This window comes from Apis laboriosa, unplaced genomic scaffold (genome assembly GCF_014066325.1).
Source record: "Apis laboriosa isolate Shangri-la unplaced genomic scaffold, ASM1406632v1 scaffold14_cov150, whole genome shotgun sequence".
NCBI classification, from domain to species: domain Eukaryota; kingdom Metazoa; phylum Arthropoda; class Insecta; order Hymenoptera; family Apidae; genus Apis; species Apis laboriosa.
The window spans coordinates 1,127,650-1,147,930 of record NW_025221798.1 but is presented as its reverse complement, the minus strand read 5'-3'; the positions used below and the strand labels follow the sequence as shown (position 1 = coordinate 1,147,930).

The following is a 20,281-nucleotide window of genomic DNA, read 5'->3' as shown; positions in this document are numbered from 1 at the left end:
GTTCAATTCTAATCTGAAATATAATAAAATGAACAAAGAAAATTTAAAAAAAAAAATGAAATTTGGAATTATGTAAAAACTACAGAATTCACAGAATTAGAAGATGAAAACAACAATTTACGATATTAATAAATATGATGATAATTTTTATTTACAGAGACTAGCATATTTTACGAATTAAAGAGAGAATATCTTTATTAATAATAAATATTTTCTATGCTTCTTTTTGTTTATTATATTTGTTATTATTAAAATATTATCTCTAAGTGTTTCTTTTTAAATAATCCTACAATTCTTGTGTTGAAAAAAACCATTTATATTAGACATTTTATCTAAATAATCGACATTAATTTAGATCATGAATTAAAAGTAAAGAATTAAAAATCATGAAAGAAGTTAATTTTAATTTAAAAAAATTTAAGTTCTTCTAAAGATATATACAAATTGATGTGTTAAAGTTTAATTAACACGTTTCTATGAACATATGTTAAAATATGTTTAAAAACAAATATTTTAGTAACATTAATTTGACATGATATGATAAAAATGTAAAAAAAGATTAGAAATATTAATCAATTTTGTCAAATACAAATAAGTTTCGTGAAAATTAACGTCATAAATATAATTATAAGCGATAGTAATATTATGTCATATGATTATTTATTTAATTAGTAATATATTTAATATAACTAACATAATTATTTATTTATTTATTTTGAATTTCTTTAATTAATTGTTACTTTTCTTTTTCTATTTTTCAAATCTATTTTTCAAATTATTTTTTTCTACAAATAATAAACATAAAATAAAGAAACATATTTTGAACAATCTTCATATGAAAATTAAGTATATGTATTTATATCATATACAAAAGACATATTAAATTATCGAATCATCATATCAGTAAATATGAAGAAAGATAAAATTAAAATTATAAAATTATGAAATTGCAGAATATGATTAATAATAAAACTTTTCAGATTATTAGTGGTTTTATAGTCAAGATTTTCTAATTTTAATTCCATATTTAACTCACTATATGTGAATATATATTGATTTTGAATAAAAAATATTACAAAATATTAAATGATAATTTAAATTTCGATAACATGAATCCTTGAATTTTGAATGCGGATATAAACACATTAATGTAGTAAATTCGTTCTATCAGATCAATTTGCAAAGGAAGCTAACAAATTTTATAATTCCTACTTCTGTTACATATTATTTGTATATATACCAACTATTCATCTGAATTTTTAAATAAATTCAATATATAAATATAATTATTCTATCTTTAAGAAATTATTCTTCATATTTTTTCTAGAACTATATATTATCTATATATTAACTATATATATTATTATATATTATCTCAATTAATAGTTTTCTTAAACATACACATACAAAAATAGAGGTGTGACAAAGCTGATAAACAAAATTCTGTAAAATTTTAAGTTAAGTTAACACTTTTAGGGAATATAAATTATAACCTGTCACATTCTAATCCTTTAAAAAATATCTATAACAAGATAAACGAAAATTCAAAAAAACAATTTACTTTATCTTTGTGAAATACATACCATTACCACCTATATATTGACCAATCGTTAGTAAAAATTCAACAGTTCCTACAGTTCACTTAGGAACTATTCTGCCGACTCTTGAAATTCACTTGTAAAATATCTCCAACATCTTAAGTAAGTGTTTTCATATATCCTCAATTTTGATATTTATTTGCAATCTTTCATTCATCTGGCAAAATAAAATATTTTATAGAAAAATGACAAGGTGGTTGTTTATGGTGGCATGTCTTGGCATAGCTTGTCAAGGCGCCACTATTCGAGAAAATTCTCAAAAAAATTTGGAAAATTCGTTGAATGTAATTCACGAATGGAAATATTTTGATTACGATTTCGGTAGCGAAGAAAGAAGACAAGCTGCGATTCAATCTGGCGAATATGATCATACCAGAAATTATCCCTTCGATGTCGATCAATGGCGTGGTAAAATTTTCTTATTTTAAATTATTATTACATTCTAATCGTCGAAACACTTAATATTCAATTATTTTCATCATTCATATTTCTTCATTTTTCTATAATTAAAAAGATATTTCACATTTTGCATTTCTTGTTTAAGATAAGACTTTTGTCACCGTACTAAGATACAATGGTGTGCCATCTACTTTGAACGTGATATCTGACAAAACTGGCAAGGGTGGACGCCTTCTACAACCATATCCTGATTGGTCGTGGGCAGAGTATAAAGATTGCTCCAAAATTGTGAGCGCTTTCAAAATTGCGGTAATTGAACTTTTTTTTCTATAATTATCTTTAGAATTAATTTTCCTCTTCAAAGAAAAAGAAGATTCATTTATCGTATGATATTTAGATTGACAAGTTCGACAGATTGTGGATTTTGGATTCAGGTCTTATCAATAGAACTGAACCCGTGTGTGCTCCAAAGTTGCATGTCTTTGATCTGAAAAACTCAAAGCATCTTAAACAAATTGAAATACCTCATGATATTGCCGTAAATGTTACCACAGGAAAAGGAGGACTAGTGTCTCTAGCTGTTCAAGCCATAGATCCTATGAATACTTTAGTGAGTTTAAATTATAATTAAAATTTTAAATTAGAGATTAAATTAGAATTGCACTATGATAAAAATAAAATTCATAACTTTCGAAATAGTAAAATAATTAAATTTGGATCAAAGAATTAAAATTTATAATATTATATTATTTCTTTTATATAAAAAACAAAATTATTTTATAACTTTCTCTGATGTTTTCCTTTAGCAGAAAAATTAATTAGATTAAGTTAAATTTTTTTGTATATCATTAATTTTTATAAAACTTTTAAAACAAATGTATTTTCGATGTTCTTTTATTTGAATCATTAGTTAAACATATTTAAATATTTATAATCAGTTCTATTATTATGAGAGATTATATTGAAAGAGTTAATTTTAAAGAACAATTGAATGATTACTATTTCAAAAGCTATGTATTCTAGGAAAAATAATTAGAATCGCATTCAGCGTAAAATTTATAAGACATATATTTAATGAAAGTTATAAAATCAAGAAAAAATTAAAATCTATCAAATAATATTATTAATTATAATATAAATTATATTAATGATATAATAGGTGTACATAGCAGACCATAAGGGTGATGCTTTAATCGTCTACGAAAATTCCAATGATGCCTTCCATCGAATGACTTCCAACACTTTTGACTACGATCCCAGATATGCCAAAATGACGATCGATGGAGAAAGTTTCACACTGAAAAATGGAATTTGTGGAATGGCTCTTAGTCCCGTGACGAATAATCTTTATTACAGTCCTCTCGCTTCTCACGGTTTGTATTATGTTAACACGGAACCATTCATGAAATCACAATATGGAGAAAATAACGCCCAATATGAAGGGTAAATATAAAAATAATTTCTTAAATTTTATGAAATAGAATAATGTTAAATAATATGTATTAATATATTCGTGGAACTTTTTTATAAAATTGATTCAAGAATAGCGTTTCAACTTATCTATTCTTGCATACTATCTTTCGCATTCTTAATTATATATTTCTTATTAATTTCAGATCTCAAGATATTTTGAACACGCAATCATTGGCTAAAGCAGTATCGAAAGATGGCGTTCTCTTCGTTGGACTTGTGGGTAATTCAGCTCTTGGTTGCTGGAACGAGCATCAACCACTTCAGAGACAAAATTTAGTTAGTAATTTTTTATCGTTTCTCTTTTTCCTCACATTTTTTTGTCATATTTTCTTGGCACATTTCTTCCTATCAGACGCTATTATCACTATAATTGAACGTGAATTTTCACATGAGAAGTACATATACACTGCTAGATTTGACAGAAACAGGAGTCACGTGACATGATGCAAACTTGCTTTGCTGTAAGATCACGTGATATATTTCTATGTAACACTAATAGTGGGGATAATGTGATGACATATTCTTTTCGTGCAGGAACTCGCGAAGTATAGTGTATAGTAATAGATAATATAAAGTTAAATGTTTCTAGATTTATGAATATATTTTTTTCTCTTATATATTAATTGTTAATAATTTAATAATTTTCGTTTTTATTTTCTATTATTTTTTTTCCATAAAATCTGTTTATTTTCTTTTAAAATTATATTTAAGATTTTTTAATCGGATTTTTTAATCATAACATTGAACAGTATAAATTAACATCGAACAAAATATAATTTTGAATGAGTTAGAATTGTACAAATTTTTAGTTAATTTAGTAGATGTTTCAATTTAATTGGATTAAAAATTACTTAATATAAACGCAATTTTTTCTGTAAATATACGTGAGAAATTTATAGTATATTGAAAACATTTGATTAAATAATCGAATTTATGTAATTTATGTTTTCAAAACAACAACTGTTTTATATGATGAAATATAAATAAAAATGAAACTATTTCGAAATTACAGGAACTGGTCGCCCAAAATGAAAAGACACTTCAAATGATCGCAGGTATGAAAATTAAGGAAGAGCTTCCACATTTCGTAGGAAGTAACAAACCTGTAAAGGATGAATATATGTTAGTTTTAAGTAACAGAATGCAGAAAATAGTAAACAATGACTTTAACTTTGATGATGTAAACTTCCGAATTTTGGGTGCGAATGTAAAGGAATTAATAAGAAATACTCATTGCGTAAATTCTAACAATCAGAATAATAACAATCAGAATGTTAACAATCAAAATACTAACAATCGAAATAATAAGAATCAAAATACTAAGAATCAGAAGAGTAACAATCAGAATACTAACAATCAGAAGAGTAACAATCAGAATACTAACAATCAGAATGATAATCAAGCTCGTTCTTCAAAATCGCATTAAAATTAATTAATTAAAATGTAAATCAAATATTTTTTAAAATATTTTCTCAATGTAAACCAAATATTTTGTAAAATCTTTTTACATTATATTATAAATAAATAAAATATCGTTTTTGCATAATATTTTTTAAAATTTTATTACCTTATTTTTAAAAATTATAATAATATAGAAATTGTATTTGTATTTATATTAATTGATATTTCTAATAAATATATTTAATATAAATGAGCGAATGAATGTAGTGTATCAAGAAATAGCACGAATGAAATATGAAGAATGAAATGATAAGAATTAAATAAAACAATTTAAAGAAAATGATTTGTAATGAAATATCGAATGTGGAAAAAAATTGATTTATTTAAAATAAAACATACTTCATCGTTTTAAGCAATTTTATTCGTTATTATTTATATAAAGATATACATTATCGATTTCACATTTAAATCTTCTTTGATAATTATCTCAATATTAATGTATAATTGATAATTCATAATTAATAATTATTGCTTGAATAGAATAAAAAGAAAATGTTCGAGTTCTCTTTTATATTATGTAATTTAATATAATCACTCGTGATTGAGATTATTACTCGCCAATGAGCAAATATTCCCTCTACTATTAAAGTCTACTAAAGTTAAGCTGAAGTCAAGTATCGCATCGTGTCACATGACGTGTCTCTGCTTTTATGTAGCAATGGTAGTGGGGATATAACGTAACATATTCTACTACTGTTGCAAGGGAATTGAGTTAATGGTAGAATAGATAGCATATTGAAAATAAGTAGAAAAATTAATAGTTTCAAAATTATAAGCAATTTTGATTTGATTAATATTAAATATTATTTCATACTTCCGTACCAAAGATTTAACAAAAGAAAGAAGTTATTTATATAATATATAAATGATTAATTTTTTAACACATGATTATTACTACTCTTTTCATTTATTATCGAATATTATTATTTATTAGAGTATTAATATAGGAAATGTTAATATATATTTATACTTTCAAAGAATCAATTCTCTAATTCAATACAAATATAAAAGTTAGACATGATTTATTTATTAAATAATGATGATATTAATTATGAGAATCTGAGTTTGCATTAAATGAAGATAACAGAACTATCTTTATCACATCTTTTTACTTTCTTCGTGCAGAACATTAAATTATTTTTAACTTGATAAATAAACTTTAATCGATACTTTTTTTATATTTCTTTTATATTTCTTTTCATCTCTAAATCGATTTTTCAGGAATATATTAATATCGTTTAAATATCTGTGCAACAATATGTACGCAACAAACATGAGAGGTTAATTACAGCAACTGACTTCGAGCATTTTCAATTAAAATCTCGAATATAATACATTCACGATCGATGGAGAAAATTATTCAAAAAAATTTCAAATTGTGTCAATACATCGGAATTTGCAGAATTACAAGATCAAAAGAACAATATACAATATCAATAAATATGATGATAATTGATTTTTAATTTAGAAGCCAGAATATTTTATAGAGAGAATATCATTATTAATGATAAATATTTTCTATTCATTCATTTCTTTTTATTTATATTTGCTTCATTTTTGTTTATATTCGCTGTTATTAATATGATCTTATTTATTCTTTTTTAATAATCTTACAATTCTTGCGTAGAAATCGATAAATCATTTAATCGAAATAATTAATGTAAAATTAATTAAGATCACAAATAAAAGTTACTTCAACGTGATCAATCAAAAATTACTTCATTTACTTTTTCTATTTAAAAAATTTATGTCCTTTTAAGAAGATATAAAAATTTATACTTGAAATTTAATTAATACATTTCCATCGCTATTTACAAAAAAATATTTTAGTTATTATTATTAATTTTATGCAATTGTTTTAATTATATGAAATAAAAATATAGAAAAAGATTAGAAATGTTAATCAAATTCGTTGAATACAAATAAATTTCACTTGAAAATTAACTTTATTATTATTATAAATACGTATTATACTTATTATTATAAGTACAAGCGATAATAAACAACGTCATATAATAATTAATTAGTAATATAGCCAATATATTTAACAAAATCATTTATTTATTTATTTTTAAATTTTTTTATAAACATAAAAAAAACATATTTTGATCATTTTTCACATGAAAATTACATATGTATAATAATGTAATCTTATTATAATAGTAAATATAATATATTAAAAATATATTAAATCAAATATATTAAATCATCGAATCGATTCATATTATTTGACAATAAAAATATTTGACAATAAGAAAGATAAATAAAATTAAAATTAGGAATATTTAATTAGGAAATCGCAATAATAAGACTCTAATTATTAATGATTTAAAAATCAAGTTTTTATTCCAGTTTCTTTGTTCAGTTCATCATATGTTGATTTTAAATATGACAAATATTAAAAAATATTAAATAACAACTTGAATCTCGATAATATGAATTCTTGAATTCTGACTGCGGATATAAACATATTAATAGATCATATTCAGATCAATCTATCAGATCAAAGAAAGCCAACAAATTTTATAATTCCTATTTCTGTTACATATTCTTTGCATATGTACCAACTTTTCGTCTGAATTTTTAAATAAATTCAATATATAAATATAATTATTCTATCTTTAAAAAATTATTCTTCATACTTTTTCTAGAATTATATATTATCTATATATTAATTATATATATTACTATATATTATCTCGATTAAGTTTTCTGTACGAAGTTAAACACATACACAAAAAAATAGAGGTGTGACAAAGCTGATAAACAAAATTCTGTAAAATTTTAAGTAAAGTCATATATCCTCAATTTTGATATTTATTTGCAATCTTTCATTCATCTGACAAAATAAAGTATTTTATAGAAAAATGACAAGGTGGTTGTTTATGTCTTGGCATAGCTTGTCAAGACACCATTGTTCGAAAAAATTCTGCAAGAAACTTGGCAAATTCGTTGAATGTAATTCACGAATGGAAATATTGATTATGATTTTGGTAGCGAAGAAAAAAGACAAACTGCGATTCAATCTGGCGAATACGATCATACGAAAAATTATCCTTTTTTTGACGTCGATCAATGGCGTGGTAAAATTTTCTTATTTTAAATTATTATTGCATTCTAATCGTCAAAACATATAATAATATTCAATAATTTTCATATTTCATCATTCATATTTTTTCATTTTTAAATAATTAAAAAGATATTCCACATTTTGCATTTTTTTTTTTAAGCTAAGACTTTTGTCACCGTACTAAGATACAATGGTGTGCCATCTACTTTGAACGTGATATCTGACAAAACTGGCAAGGGTGGACGCCTTCTACAATCGTATCCTGATTGGTCGTGGGCGAAGTAAAGATTGCTCTGGAATCATGAGCACTTATAATATTGCGGTAATTGAAACTTTTTTTGTGATTATTTTCAGAATTTTTATTTTGAAAGAAGAAAAATTCATTTGTTTTACGATGTTTTTTAGATCGACAAGTTCGACAGATTGTGGCTTCTGGATTCAAGTCTTATTAATAATATTCAACTTATGTGTTCTCCAAAATTGCTTGCCTTTGATCTCAATACTTCACCATTGCTCAAACAAGTCGAGATAGTGCACGATATTGCCGTAAATACCACCATAGGAAACGGAGGATTAGTATCTTTAGTTCTTCAAGCTATGGATCCTATGAATACTCTGGTGAGTTTAAATTATAATTAAAATTTTTAAATTAGAGATAATAATGTTGCAATATGATAAAAAATAAAATTCATAACTTTCAAAATAGTTTTTGAACTTAGTCCAAAGAATTAAAATATACAGTATTATACAGTATTTATTTTCGTTTTTATAAAAAAAAAATAATTTTGTAGCTTTCTTTGATGTTTTAACAGAAATAGTAAACAGTATCACGTTATATTAAATTTTCTTGTGAATCTTTAATTTTTGTAAATTTAAGAATATTTTCAAAAATGAATGTTTTTTTTTTTTTACTTGAATTTTTTACTTGAATCATTAATTAATCATTTAGATACTTATAATCACTTTTATATTCATATTTAGATATTTACAATCACTTTTACTATTTTAATCAGGAGAATTAATTTTAAAAAACAATTGAATGACTGTTATAAGAAACTGTGTATTCTAGGAAAAATAATCTCCAGAATCACATCCAGCTCAAGATTTATAAGAAATGTATCTATTGAAAGTTATAAAATCAAGGAAAAATTAAAATATATCAGATAATATAATTAATTACAATATAAGTTATACTGTGATAATAATGATATAGGTGTATGTAGCAAACCATAGTGGTGATGATTTAATCGTCTACCAAAATTCCGACGATTCTTTCCATCGATTGACTTCCAACACATTCGATTACGATCCCAGATATACCAAAATGACGATTGAAGGAGAAAGTTTCACTGTACAAGATGGAAATGCACTTAATCCCATGACGAACAGTCCTTATTACAGTCCTCTCTCTTCTCGCAGTTTGTATTATGTTAACACAAAATCATTCATGAAATCATAATATGGAGAAAATAACGTCCAATATAAAGGATAAATATAAAAAAAAATTTTTAATTTTATGAAATAATTTTCTATTAAATAGTACGTACTTTTGATTAAGAATATCCAGATTGTTTCAAGTTGTCTCCATCACACTATCATCTTGCTTCTATCTGCAAATTTAAGTTGGTTATAATTATAATTTAATATATAAATTTTAATCAATTTTTGTATATCAAAAATTTTTTCTGGTTTTTTAGAATCGATGCTTCAGATATCTTACATATTTTTGCTTAATTCCACATTTTTATTAATTTCAGAGTCCAAAATATTTTCAACACTCAATCAACCGCTAAAGCAATATCGAAAAATGGCATCCTTTTCTTCGGTCTCGTGAATAATACAGTTATTGGTTGCTGGAACGAGCATCAAACACTTCAGAGAGAAAATGCCGTTAATAATTGCAAATATTTTTTAATCTTCTTTTTTTCTTCACACTTTTTTGTCATATTTTCTCGACACATTTCTTTCAAAACCTACTACTAAACATGATTTTCCGTATGAAAAGAATATGTCGTTACATTATTCCAATTACTAGAGTTGACAGAGATATAAGTCACTTGATACGATGCAAATGATTGATACGCTTATCTTTGATAGAAAGTCATATGATGTAGCAATCATAGTGGGAATAACGTGATGTCATGTATTCATTTTTATACAGAAATTTCCAGTAACTGCAATAAGTGGGAGTAACTGTGAATAGCATTTGACAATTTTGCCTTCTATTGAAATGTTTCACTTTTCAAATATACTATTATATTAATAAAAATAAATATACTATATTAATATAATTTAATATTAATTAATAAATATACTATTAACGTTTTTCCTCTTATATAAGTTAATGCTTTTGTTTTTATTTGATTTTATTTATTTATTTTTTTCTTTTTTTTTCTATTTCTTCTGAATTGCCTGTTATTTTACTTTTTTCGTAAAATTATATTCATATTAATTTTCTTTTCATCGAAATGTATGAATTTATTAGAATCGTGTAAATTTTTAATTAAATTAGTTAAATTTAAATTTATTAAAAGATGTTTCAATTTAATTGATAGTTAGCCAAATCACTCAACATAAATGTGGTTAAACATTCTATAAACATACATGAAAACATTTGATTAGATACATTGATAGTACTCAATTAAATAATCGAATTTATGTAATTTATGTTTTCATAGCAAATGTTTCTTAGAAGATATAGAAATAAAAATGAAATTATTTCGAAATTACAAGATATGGTCGCCCAAAATGAAGAGACATTTCAAATGATGGTTGGTATGAAAATTAAGGAATTGCTTCTATATATCATCATTATTGATATAAATAATATAATAAACAATGAATATATATTAGTATTAAGTAACAGAATGCAAAAAATATTAAACAATGATCTTAACTTCAATGATATTAATTTCCGAATTTTGATTGTGACCGACTTGTTAGAAAACACTCGTTGCACAAATTCTAATATTCAGAATGGTAATAATACGTACGTAATCAAAATAACGATAACAACATAAGAATCACAATAAACTCTTTAGTTGATTAGCCATTTCTTGATGTATATAAACCGAATATTCTTTAAAATTTCTTTATATTATAAATAAATAGAATAAATATCGTTTTCACATAATATTTTTTAATTTTATTACTCTAAAAATTACGATAATATTACGATAAAATGTACTTGTATTTATATTAATTGATATTTCTAACATTAGATTTAACATGAATGAGTGAGTGAATGAATGCAGTGTAAAGTAATATATTAAAAAGTTAAATAAACAGTTTGAAAGAAATACTTCATAATAAGATATCAAGTTTGAAAAAAATATAAATTTCACATGATACTTGTAAAATTACATTTTTTCTAATTTTATAACAATTATTTAGAATAGAGGTTATTTCGTAAATTTCGATGCTTTTGCAAAATATTTTATCAAGATTATCATTTTGAACAATTACATTATTAATTAATTATACAAGGATACACTTCATTGATTTCACATCTAAATTGATTCTTTTTCAATTCTTTCGCTCGTTTTGCTAGATCATAAAAACAGAAAAATAAAAACATTTCTTATGAATAAGATAGGAAAAAATACTCGAATTTTCTTCTATACTATGTATTTTTTGCACTTTATCTACTTTATGATTGAGGTTATCACTCACCGTGCAAAATCGCCGAACAAATACATACATTGGCTATTAAAAGTAGTCAAAGCACAACGTGACGTATTTCTGTAACATCACATATTCTTTTCCTATGCCGTAAACAATTTGAATTCAGCCATTTTTAGCGATTGAGAGGATAGCACACTTCCGGCAAATGACACTGCTAATGATTCTCTTGCATCATTCCATGAGACGTCTTAATTATTTTCTGTACTTTTGTTAGTAATAATTCTATATTATTAAAGGATAAAATATAAAATTAAAAATATAAAATTAAATTAATTATATTTATCTTATTTTAGCAATAATTTATTAGGACAATCTATATCGGGTAATTAAAATAATACAAATTGCAAACTTGTAATGTAATTCTATTTTTTATTGATTATACTTGCATCATTTTAATTCTTAGCTTATCAAATAATCCTCATAAATTATACAGATAACACTGTTATTAACCTGCAATAAAATAAATTAATTAATATTTAAATGATGGGTTATTGTAATTGAAAAACGTTGCAAAATGTAATTTCGACTATTTGTTAAGTTTATAATTAAATTGTTAAATTTTATAATTAAATTTTATATCGATATATACAGAATGTTAATAATATACTTCTGGGACATGACTAATTTTAAGTAAACATAAAAATTGATATATATAACTTGTCACTTATATTTATTATAAACTCATTATATAAACTTATAAACTTATTGTATAAATTTATTTATTATTTATTATTTATTAATTATAAGCACCTCAAAGTGAGACAGAACAAAGGAATAATAGAATATAAGCAAAATATTGTATCGTTTTCATTTAATTGGATTTAAATTATAACCTGTCATACTAGAATTTTTTAAATGTACTTTAAAATATTTCTGTGTCAACATAAACGCAAATTTTGACAAAACAAACAATTCATTTTATCTCTAGATATAGGCAAAATATAGGTCATTACTACTTATATATTGCCCAACCGTGACAATTCGTCATAATTTAACAGTCGCAATTCAGATATACTGCTTACATTCCTTAAAATTAATTGTCAGTACTAAAATATCTCATACGCCTTAGTTCATATGCCTCAATTCTGATTTTTATTAAAATTTTTTATCTTTTTGACCAGAGAAAATATTTTTCAGAAAAATGATAAGGTGGTTGCTGCTGATGTATCTTGGCATAGCTTGTGTTACAGACATTCATTCAAGAAATTTGACAAATTCGTTGAAAGTCATTTACGAATGGAAATATATTGATTACGATTTCGGTAGTGACGAAAAGAGACAAGCTGCCATTCAATCAGGCGATTACAATTATACAATGAATTATCTTTTCGATACCGATCAATGGCGTGGTAAATTATTTTAAACGATTATTATTCCGCAATATTTCTTCATTATTCAAATTTTTCGATTATCATCATTCAGAAATATCATTTTCCTTTCTAGATAAGACTTTTGCCATTATAATGAAATTTAATGGTGTGCCTTCTTCTTTGAATGTGATAACTAATAAAATTGGCAACGGTGGACCTCTTCTGGCACCGTATCCTGATTGGACATGGGCGAAAAATGAAAATTGCTCTGGTATCATGAGTGTTTATAAGATTGAGGTAATCAGAAACTTTTTCTGTGATTACATTCAAAATTAATTTTCAAAATAAAAAAGCTCAATTTACGTACGATATTTAGATCGATATATGTGACAGATTATGGGTCTTGGATTCAGGTCTCATCAATAATGTCCAATCCGTATGTCCTCCACAACTCCTTGTCTTCGATCTGAATACTTCACAATTGTTAAAGCAAGTCAAAATACCGCACGATATTGCTGTGAATACTACCACAGGAAGAGGAGCTCTGGTGACTCTAAGTGTTCAATCGTTGAGTTGCGAAGTGAATGGATCCACTCTTGTAAGTGCAATAAAGACAATTCCATTTTTCCTAAAAAATTCTTAATTTTAGCATTGTAATTTATGATCGTATAATTATCTGTGTATTTAATTTTTTTTTAGAAAATTAGATTATTTAATTGGAAATTTTTTAAATTAATTTCGATTGAATTGATTATTTTTGTTTCTGCATGAATTTTATAATAATCTCATTCCAGAATGATAAAAAAATTCTTTATTAAAATAGATATTATTTTCTAAATGAAGCATAAAATTAGTAAAATTAAGTGAAAAAATTAAAATTTATAAAATTATAAATAATTTCGTTTTTTTATGAATAACTTTCTCATTTACAAATGTGTTACATGAAAACGATTACTTTATCATTCTTTACTTTATTACCTACGGAAGGTTATCTGCTCGTGCGCTTTTTTTTTTCACTGTTGGTTATATATTGAATAATTGTCACTTATTTATTTTACTTAACGCAAATGTACAAGTAATCCATAAAATTAATATAGGAACATATTTGTGCCTGTTATTTAAAAATTAATATTAAAAAATGAAAAATGAAGTTTGAATGTTACAAATATCATTTTGTAAATGATGAAGTATTATACGAAAGAAAATTATTATCAAATCTATATTTATTTTAAAAAGTGAAATGCTAGAATGCATTATAAGAATCATTTTATTGATGCAATAAATGAAACAAATCATACTTACTTTCTAAATTGTAGCAATTAATGTCAACAGTGATAAGCACAACAAATCGCATTGTTCATAGTTTTGCAAGCAATACTAAGAACATCATATGCGTATGCACATAACTAGTGCCATCTATCAAAGTTCTAACTCCAATTTTTTTGAATGTCATATAAGATAGATGGCATTAGTTATGCGCAGGCGTACATTATGTCCTTAATAGAAGATTACAAAACAGATTTATATGAAATATATAAAATATTTATATATGATATATTATCTGTTTATATAAAATTTTATATTTTAGAGTTCTTTAAAATTTAATACAAATATCTATAGTTTGTACATACAATATTCTATAATTGTATTTAATATAACAGGAAGTGTAAAAAAAAAATAAATTAAAAATATATAAAATAAAATTTTTTTATTTGATATTTTAAATTCAGTACGATAGCTATGAAAATGAACAAATTATTTGAAAAAATATTAAATTTTTGATGCACATTTATTTTTCTTTATTTTTTAATATGTGTACTTTATATTTATTTTTCTTTATCCTTTATTTTCATTATATTATTATAATATCGATTAAAATTATATATTTCGTATAATTTTGCAACAGGTGTATATAGGAGACAACGAAGGTTTCGCTTTAATTATCTACAACAATTCAGATAATTCTTTCCAACGATTGACTTCGAGTACCTTCGCAAGTGATCCTAGATATAGCGTATTCACAATCGACGGAGAGAGCTTCATATTGCAAAGTGGAATTTTTGGAATGGCACTAAGTCCTCTGACCCAAAATCTTTATTATAGCGCTCTGACTTCTCACAGATTAAATTATGTCAACACAGAACAGTTCATAAAATCACAATATCAGGCAAATAACGTGCATTATGAAGGGTAAATATATCGATAATGTATTTAACATTATTCATATTATGTATTAATATATATATGTTAATATATTTGTGCAATCTTTTTTGGAAAATCGATTTTATCTAGATCGAAAAAAACATAAAAATTGGAAAAAGTAAAAATTTTATTTTAACTTTTAAAATCGATCTTAAAGCGTTTCACGAATATGTTAAAACATATTTCTATATTTTTATCAATTTCAGAAAAGAAAATATTTTATGGACTCAAGCATCGGCTAAAGGAATATCGGATAATGGTGTTCTTTTCTTCGGACTTGTGGGTAATACATCTCTTGCTTGCTGGAATGAGAATCGATTACTTGACAGAAGAAATATTGTTAGTCGTATTTTTTTCTCACATTTTCTCTGAAATACAAATACATTTTTCTTTTAATGAAAAATTTCTTTATATAAATTAATAACTTTCTTTTTTATACAATAAATCAATAATAAATTTGTTTCTTTGACTTTTTTTTTAAATCAAAGATGGCTGCGTGAATTTTTAAAACTATCAGATAATTTTTGATTAAACGATCATGTCGATCGATTAAAAATAAACTAATTGAAAAATTAATTGATTAATTAAAAAGTAAAATTTATTTTGTAATTACAGGAAGTGGTCGCCAAGAATAAAGAAACTCTTCAAGCCATTACTGGTCTTAAAGTTAAAAGAAAATTTTCATTTATCATTATACATGGATTTTCTCTTGAATATGAATATGTATTGGCTGTAAGTAACAGAATACAAAAAGTATTCTACGGTTTTGATTTCAATGATGTGAATTTTCGAATTTTAATTGCGAGTGTGAACGATTTGATAAAGAGCACTCGTTGTATATCTCCTGAAATCAATCCTTTGTAAATCAAGTTATCTTATAATCTATATATATAATAAACAAATTCTAAAATAAAGAATTTTTGTTAATATTTTTCAATTTTATTATTAATAATATTAATATTTTCAATTTATTACTTTTAAGAATTATTATAATTATTTAAAATAGCTTTATTAATTTCGATGACCTTGAATCATATCATCAAGATTATCATTCTGGACAATTTTTTTGGTATAGATTAATTATTAATTAAATTAAAGTACATCGATTTTACATTCTACTTCTAATACTTGTAACAATTATACGAGGATTTTTATTGTATAGAGAAAAACATTTTTATAAGGTAAAAATGGAATATATGTTTTGTTTTACATTGCTTTTATATTTTCTTTTTTAAATTTTTAAAAGCGAATATATGTGAAAATTTCGTTTTTATTCTAGCAATTGGTGAGGATAACTGTGTGATAATTAAACGGGCACAATGTATAATAGTTAACTGTACACTGTTTATATTCTTAAATTATATAATTAATATGGGAGTATAAAATAAAATTCACAAATATTATATGTTACCAAAATTTTTATGAAAAGATAGAATTTTTTTTCACGAAAAAACACACTTTCATGAAAATTCTACTGACAAAAGATTTCAGTAATTATAAGGTTAATCATATGAAGATCCTTAAAAATAATAATTTAAGTTACATATAAATTATTTAATTTTTACAAGATAATAATGAATTGATATTTAAAAAGAGATTAATTTTGTTTGTATATTTTTATATTTTCCAATATGTACAATATACATATAATTGTATAATTATATATTATATATAACATATATAATATTGAGTAATTGAAATCAATTATCATCAAATTAATATTATTAGGTATTATATAGCATCTCAATATATATATATAATGTGTATAATATTACTATTTTTATGAGTTTATATATAATTAATAAATTATATATATATAATAAATTATATACATTATAAATTTTGTTTTAGATATTGTTTTAGAAATAACCAACTACTATTTAACTTAATCAAAATAAGAAAATGAAGTCACTTTTTTGGTCTATCTAGTTGAGATTCAGCAATTGAAATTGGAATAGTATTTATTAATTAGTATAATATAATTATATATAAGAATAAATTATTATATGAATCAAACTAACTTAAAACTGAATTAAATCTCACTCTATATTAAATTTTGCAAAATGAAATATCATATTATTTATAAATCGACTGAATTCCTTCTAATATATATATACATCGTATTATAAAAGATAGATAATATAAAAGATATATAATAAAGATTATATATAATATATAAGCAAAAAAAAATAACTTGAAATAAAATTCAAAATGAATAATTCTGAAAATCATTTCCATTTTATCATTTTTTTTCTTTTTTTTTTTTTTAATAACAAAGAAAATAAATTAAATTTAAGTATAACCTAAATTTTAACCTAAAATTTAACTTTTTCTAAAATATTCTTAAAAGAAATTAAAGTAAAAATGATTCAAGAAACAATATATTTTTTTATATAATTGCCAAATTGGATTCTCAGATAAAACACATTTTAAAATTCTGTTCCTTAACAATTACACTATTATAGTTTACATGAATTTCCACGAATTATGTAATTATATTCTTATGACTGTATGGTTATATATTATGTAACAGAAAAATTCAATTAAAATAAATTTTTCGTAATTAAAATAAATCATTGTAGATAAAAAGTTTCGATTGGGAATGAGTTTTTTATTACTATTCGTAATGCCACTGACATTTCTGGATTTCCAGAAATCTATTTTAAAATGATAATGTAAGATTTAGAAAATGGCAATCCAAAAAAGCTGATTGATTGCTATTATTTAATAGTAAAGATTACTTCATCTTTTAACATATTAAATTCATTTTTCATCCATACTAGAATAGAGAAAAAAAATTATATTATTATGCAATTATGAATATTATCGAATGTAAATAACAGTTCGAAATAGAATTCTGATGAAGTAAAAGTAAAGAAAAAATCAGATGATTATAAAATTATGACTATGAAATATTTGAAGTTTGATAAAATCTTTATTAATTAATGGAATGTTTCATAATAAAATATTCTGTCTGAAAATAAAAATAAAACATGGAAAATTGAATGTGAATTGATCAGTTGCAGTTTATCACATTGCATAACTAAAATATAAATTAAACATTATCGAGTGTATATAATGTATGTAAAATATGTGTTGAATGCTTCTAGGAAATAATTTAAAAAGCAAGTTTTCTTAAAAAAAAAAACAATGATAAAAATCTCTCTCTAAAAGTAAAAAAATATGTTTCAAATATCTATCACTTAAATTATAGTTCTACTCAAACACTAAATATCAAAAACTGGTGCTCTCATCTTTAGACTCATAAATGACATAATACTATGTGTTGGAATAAGAATCGGCCACTGAAAAGAGAGAATATCATTATTAATTCTATTCTAGTATCTATCATTAGTATCTATCTAGTATCCTATCTAGTATTCTATCATTAATACTTTTTAACTACTTGTTAACTACTAGTAGTCATAATTATTTATACATAATGGTTCACTATTTGAATATTTTTTATTTTTCAATAAAGTATTAACTAATAATTTTTTATTCTTACTGAAAGTTTGTGAGTTAAAAATGTGGAGAATAATGAGTAGTACAATGATGCTTATAACAGCAAACATTTATTAAAAAGAAAGATGGTTTGAAATTAAAATAATTTTTAAATTTTTAAGAAGTAAACGCCAAGAGAATAAGAATAGACATCCTTCAATTCATCAGTATTTTGAAAATTTTTGTTTCCGAGAAATTATCTTCAAGTACTTTTATATTTAGACGTCAAAATAATGAATATGTATGGATTCTGAGTAACAGATTTCAGAAAGTATGAATGAAGATGTAAATTTCAATGAAATGAATTTTCGAATTTTGAATGCGTCTGTAAATCAGTTAATAAACAATCGTAAACAATAACAAACAATTCAAAAGTTCTTTTATATTACATATAAAATTTCCAATCTCAATTCTTCTTTGTTTTTTCTATTCCTTTTATTTTTAAATCTATCATAATGTCAAAATTGAATTATATATTTATCAAGATTTCTTTACAAAGATGTTCTTATAATCATTTCTCATATATCTCAAGACTTCTTGTTGTTCTTTAAAAGTATGAAATAAATATTATTAGTATGACATTTATCAATTTTAATATTTTATTTTTAAAAATTATTCTTTATAGTTTTTTTTTTAATGCTCGATTTTATCACCCATGCGCAAACACAGTATTTTAAAAAATATTTTTCTTCATCTGGAAATGAATGAATATTTATCAACTGTTGTAAATTCTAATAACAGCTTCCTGGATTTTACTGCTGCTTAATCGCCATCTTGCATTTCTAAATACAGTAAAGATATTGCTAGAAGTTTCAATGAGTCAGTGCCATTAAAAATATAATATTATGTTATAAAAAATTATTTTTGCATCAGAGTTATTTTTATCTTTTTATAAATCTTATTATTAAGTAATATTTATTATAACTTATTTATGATTTTTCAAATTTATAAAATTGTTAAAAATCTTGGATTTTTTCGAATATATCAAGAATAACACCAGAACGTATAAGATACATTTATTAAAATATTATTTAATTTTATTTCCAAAAAAAAATTACATATTGAGCAATAATGATAATTCAGCAAAAATAATTTCAAGTAGTTTTAAATTTATCGATAAAAATATATATTCAATAGGATCAATATTTTAATATCGTGCTGCACAATTACTAAAATTTCATTATTTTTCAGATATGTGAATAAATATGAATAAATTTTCTCGAAAATATATATGTACATATTTATATATAAATTTTACATATTTATATATAAATTTTTGTCAATGACTGTACTTCCGAAAAATATATATCTCCAATTGACGTGAAATTTAGAAAGGTTAGAGAAAAGCGATGAATTATAATTTAAAATTTTAGCTTTGAATATTTATTAATTTCCGAAATATTAATAAAAAGGTTTCTATAGAATAGAATATTGAATTCTATATACATTCTAGATACAGATGTAACTAACACATGAAATTTATACAAACGTTACTAATACAATCATTTACGCCATGGATCGTTATCATGTCCTCGAATGTAAAATAATCGATGACACAATATAACGATACCAATTTCAAT

At 23.2% G+C, this 20,281-nt stretch overlaps 2 protein-coding genes, 2 long non-coding RNA genes and 1 pseudogene across 7 annotated transcripts; 3 read left to right on the top strand and 2 right to left on the bottom strand.

The window, feature by feature from the left end:
* Nucleotides 1–1,572: 1,572 nt before the first annotated feature.
* LOC122710653 (major royal jelly protein 2) lies at nucleotides 1,573–5,011 on the top strand. 2 transcript variants are annotated; one of them, XM_043928632.1, is made up of 7 exons: nucleotides 1,573–1,700; nucleotides 1,780–2,006; nucleotides 2,143–2,306; nucleotides 2,395–2,607; nucleotides 3,157–3,440; nucleotides 3,614–3,746; nucleotides 4,483–5,011. In XM_043928632.1, exons 2-7 carry the CDS (start codon nucleotides 1,784–1,786, stop codon nucleotides 4,894–4,896), a joined length of 1,431 nt encoding a protein of 476 aa, XP_043784567.1. In that variant the 5' UTR covers nucleotides 1,573–1,700; nucleotides 1,780–1,783; the 3' UTR covers nucleotides 4,897–5,011. The 2 variants fall into 2 exon arrangements, with proteins under 2 accessions (XP_043784567.1, XP_043784568.1); XM_043928633.1 differs by having other exon boundaries at nucleotides 1,635–1,704.
* A 2,229-nt stretch (nucleotides 5,012–7,240) lies between these two features.
* On the top strand, nucleotides 7,241–11,050 carry LOC122710656 (annotated as a pseudogene).
* LOC122710657 lies at nucleotides 8,482–9,927 on the bottom strand. The gene is made up of 4 exons (XR_006345969.1): nucleotides 9,722–9,927; nucleotides 9,549–9,611; nucleotides 9,196–9,410; nucleotides 8,482–8,616 (listed from the first exon to the last, which is right to left on the bottom strand). It is a non-coding gene; the product is annotated as an uncharacterized LOC122710657 (long non-coding RNA).
* On the top strand, nucleotides 10,519–16,120 carry LOC122710655 (major royal jelly protein 1-like). 3 transcript variants are annotated; one of them, XM_043928636.1, is made up of 7 exons: nucleotides 10,519–10,772; nucleotides 12,823–13,034; nucleotides 13,129–13,292; nucleotides 13,372–13,593; nucleotides 14,902–15,185; nucleotides 15,404–15,536; nucleotides 15,813–16,120. In XM_043928636.1, exons 2-7 carry the CDS (start codon nucleotides 12,827–12,829, stop codon nucleotides 16,059–16,061), a joined length of 1,260 nt encoding a protein of 419 aa, XP_043784571.1. In that variant the 5' UTR covers nucleotides 10,519–10,772; nucleotides 12,823–12,826; the 3' UTR covers nucleotides 16,062–16,120. The 3 variants fall into 3 exon arrangements, with proteins under 3 accessions (XP_043784571.1, XP_043784570.1, XP_043784572.1); XM_043928637.1 differs by lacking the exon at nucleotides 10,519–10,772 and adding an exon at nucleotides 12,705–12,724; XM_043928635.1 differs by lacking the exon at nucleotides 10,519–10,772 and having other exon boundaries at nucleotides 12,397–13,034.
* LOC122710658 lies at nucleotides 11,248–14,346 on the bottom strand. The gene is made up of 4 exons (XR_006345970.1): nucleotides 14,298–14,346; nucleotides 13,363–13,623; nucleotides 11,674–12,135; nucleotides 11,248–11,547 (listed from the first exon to the last, which is right to left on the bottom strand). It is a non-coding gene; the product is annotated as an uncharacterized LOC122710658 (long non-coding RNA).
* Nucleotides 16,121–20,281: the final 4,161 nt, after the last annotated feature.

What these genes read in the sequence shown, in the direction of transcription:
- LOC122710653 (XM_043928632.1), top strand. Translation starts at nt 1,784, where the DNA reads ATGACAAGGTGGTTGTTTATGGTGGCATGTCTTGGCATAGCTTGTCAA. An exon ending in TGAGCGCTTTCAAAATTGCG is followed by an intron (nt 2,307 to 2,394) that starts GTAATTGAACTT and finishes TATGATATTTAG; the next exon opens with ATTGACAAGTTCGACAGATT. An exon ending in CACTTCAGAGACAAAATTTA is followed by an intron (nt 3,747 to 4,482) that starts GTTAGTAATTTT and finishes TCGAAATTACAG; the next exon opens with GAACTGGTCGCCCAAAATGA.
- LOC122710655 (XM_043928636.1), top strand. Translation starts at nt 12,827, where the DNA reads ATGATAAGGTGGTTGCTGCTGATGTATCTTGGCATAGCTTGTGTTACA. An exon ending in CGATACCGATCAATGGCGTG is followed by an intron (nt 13,035 to 13,128) that starts GTAAATTATTTT and finishes TTTCCTTTCTAG; the next exon opens with ATAAGACTTTTGCCATTATA. An exon ending in TACTTGACAGAAGAAATATT is followed by an intron (nt 15,537 to 15,812) that starts GTTAGTCGTATT and finishes TTGTAATTACAG; the next exon opens with GAAGTGGTCGCCAAGAATAA.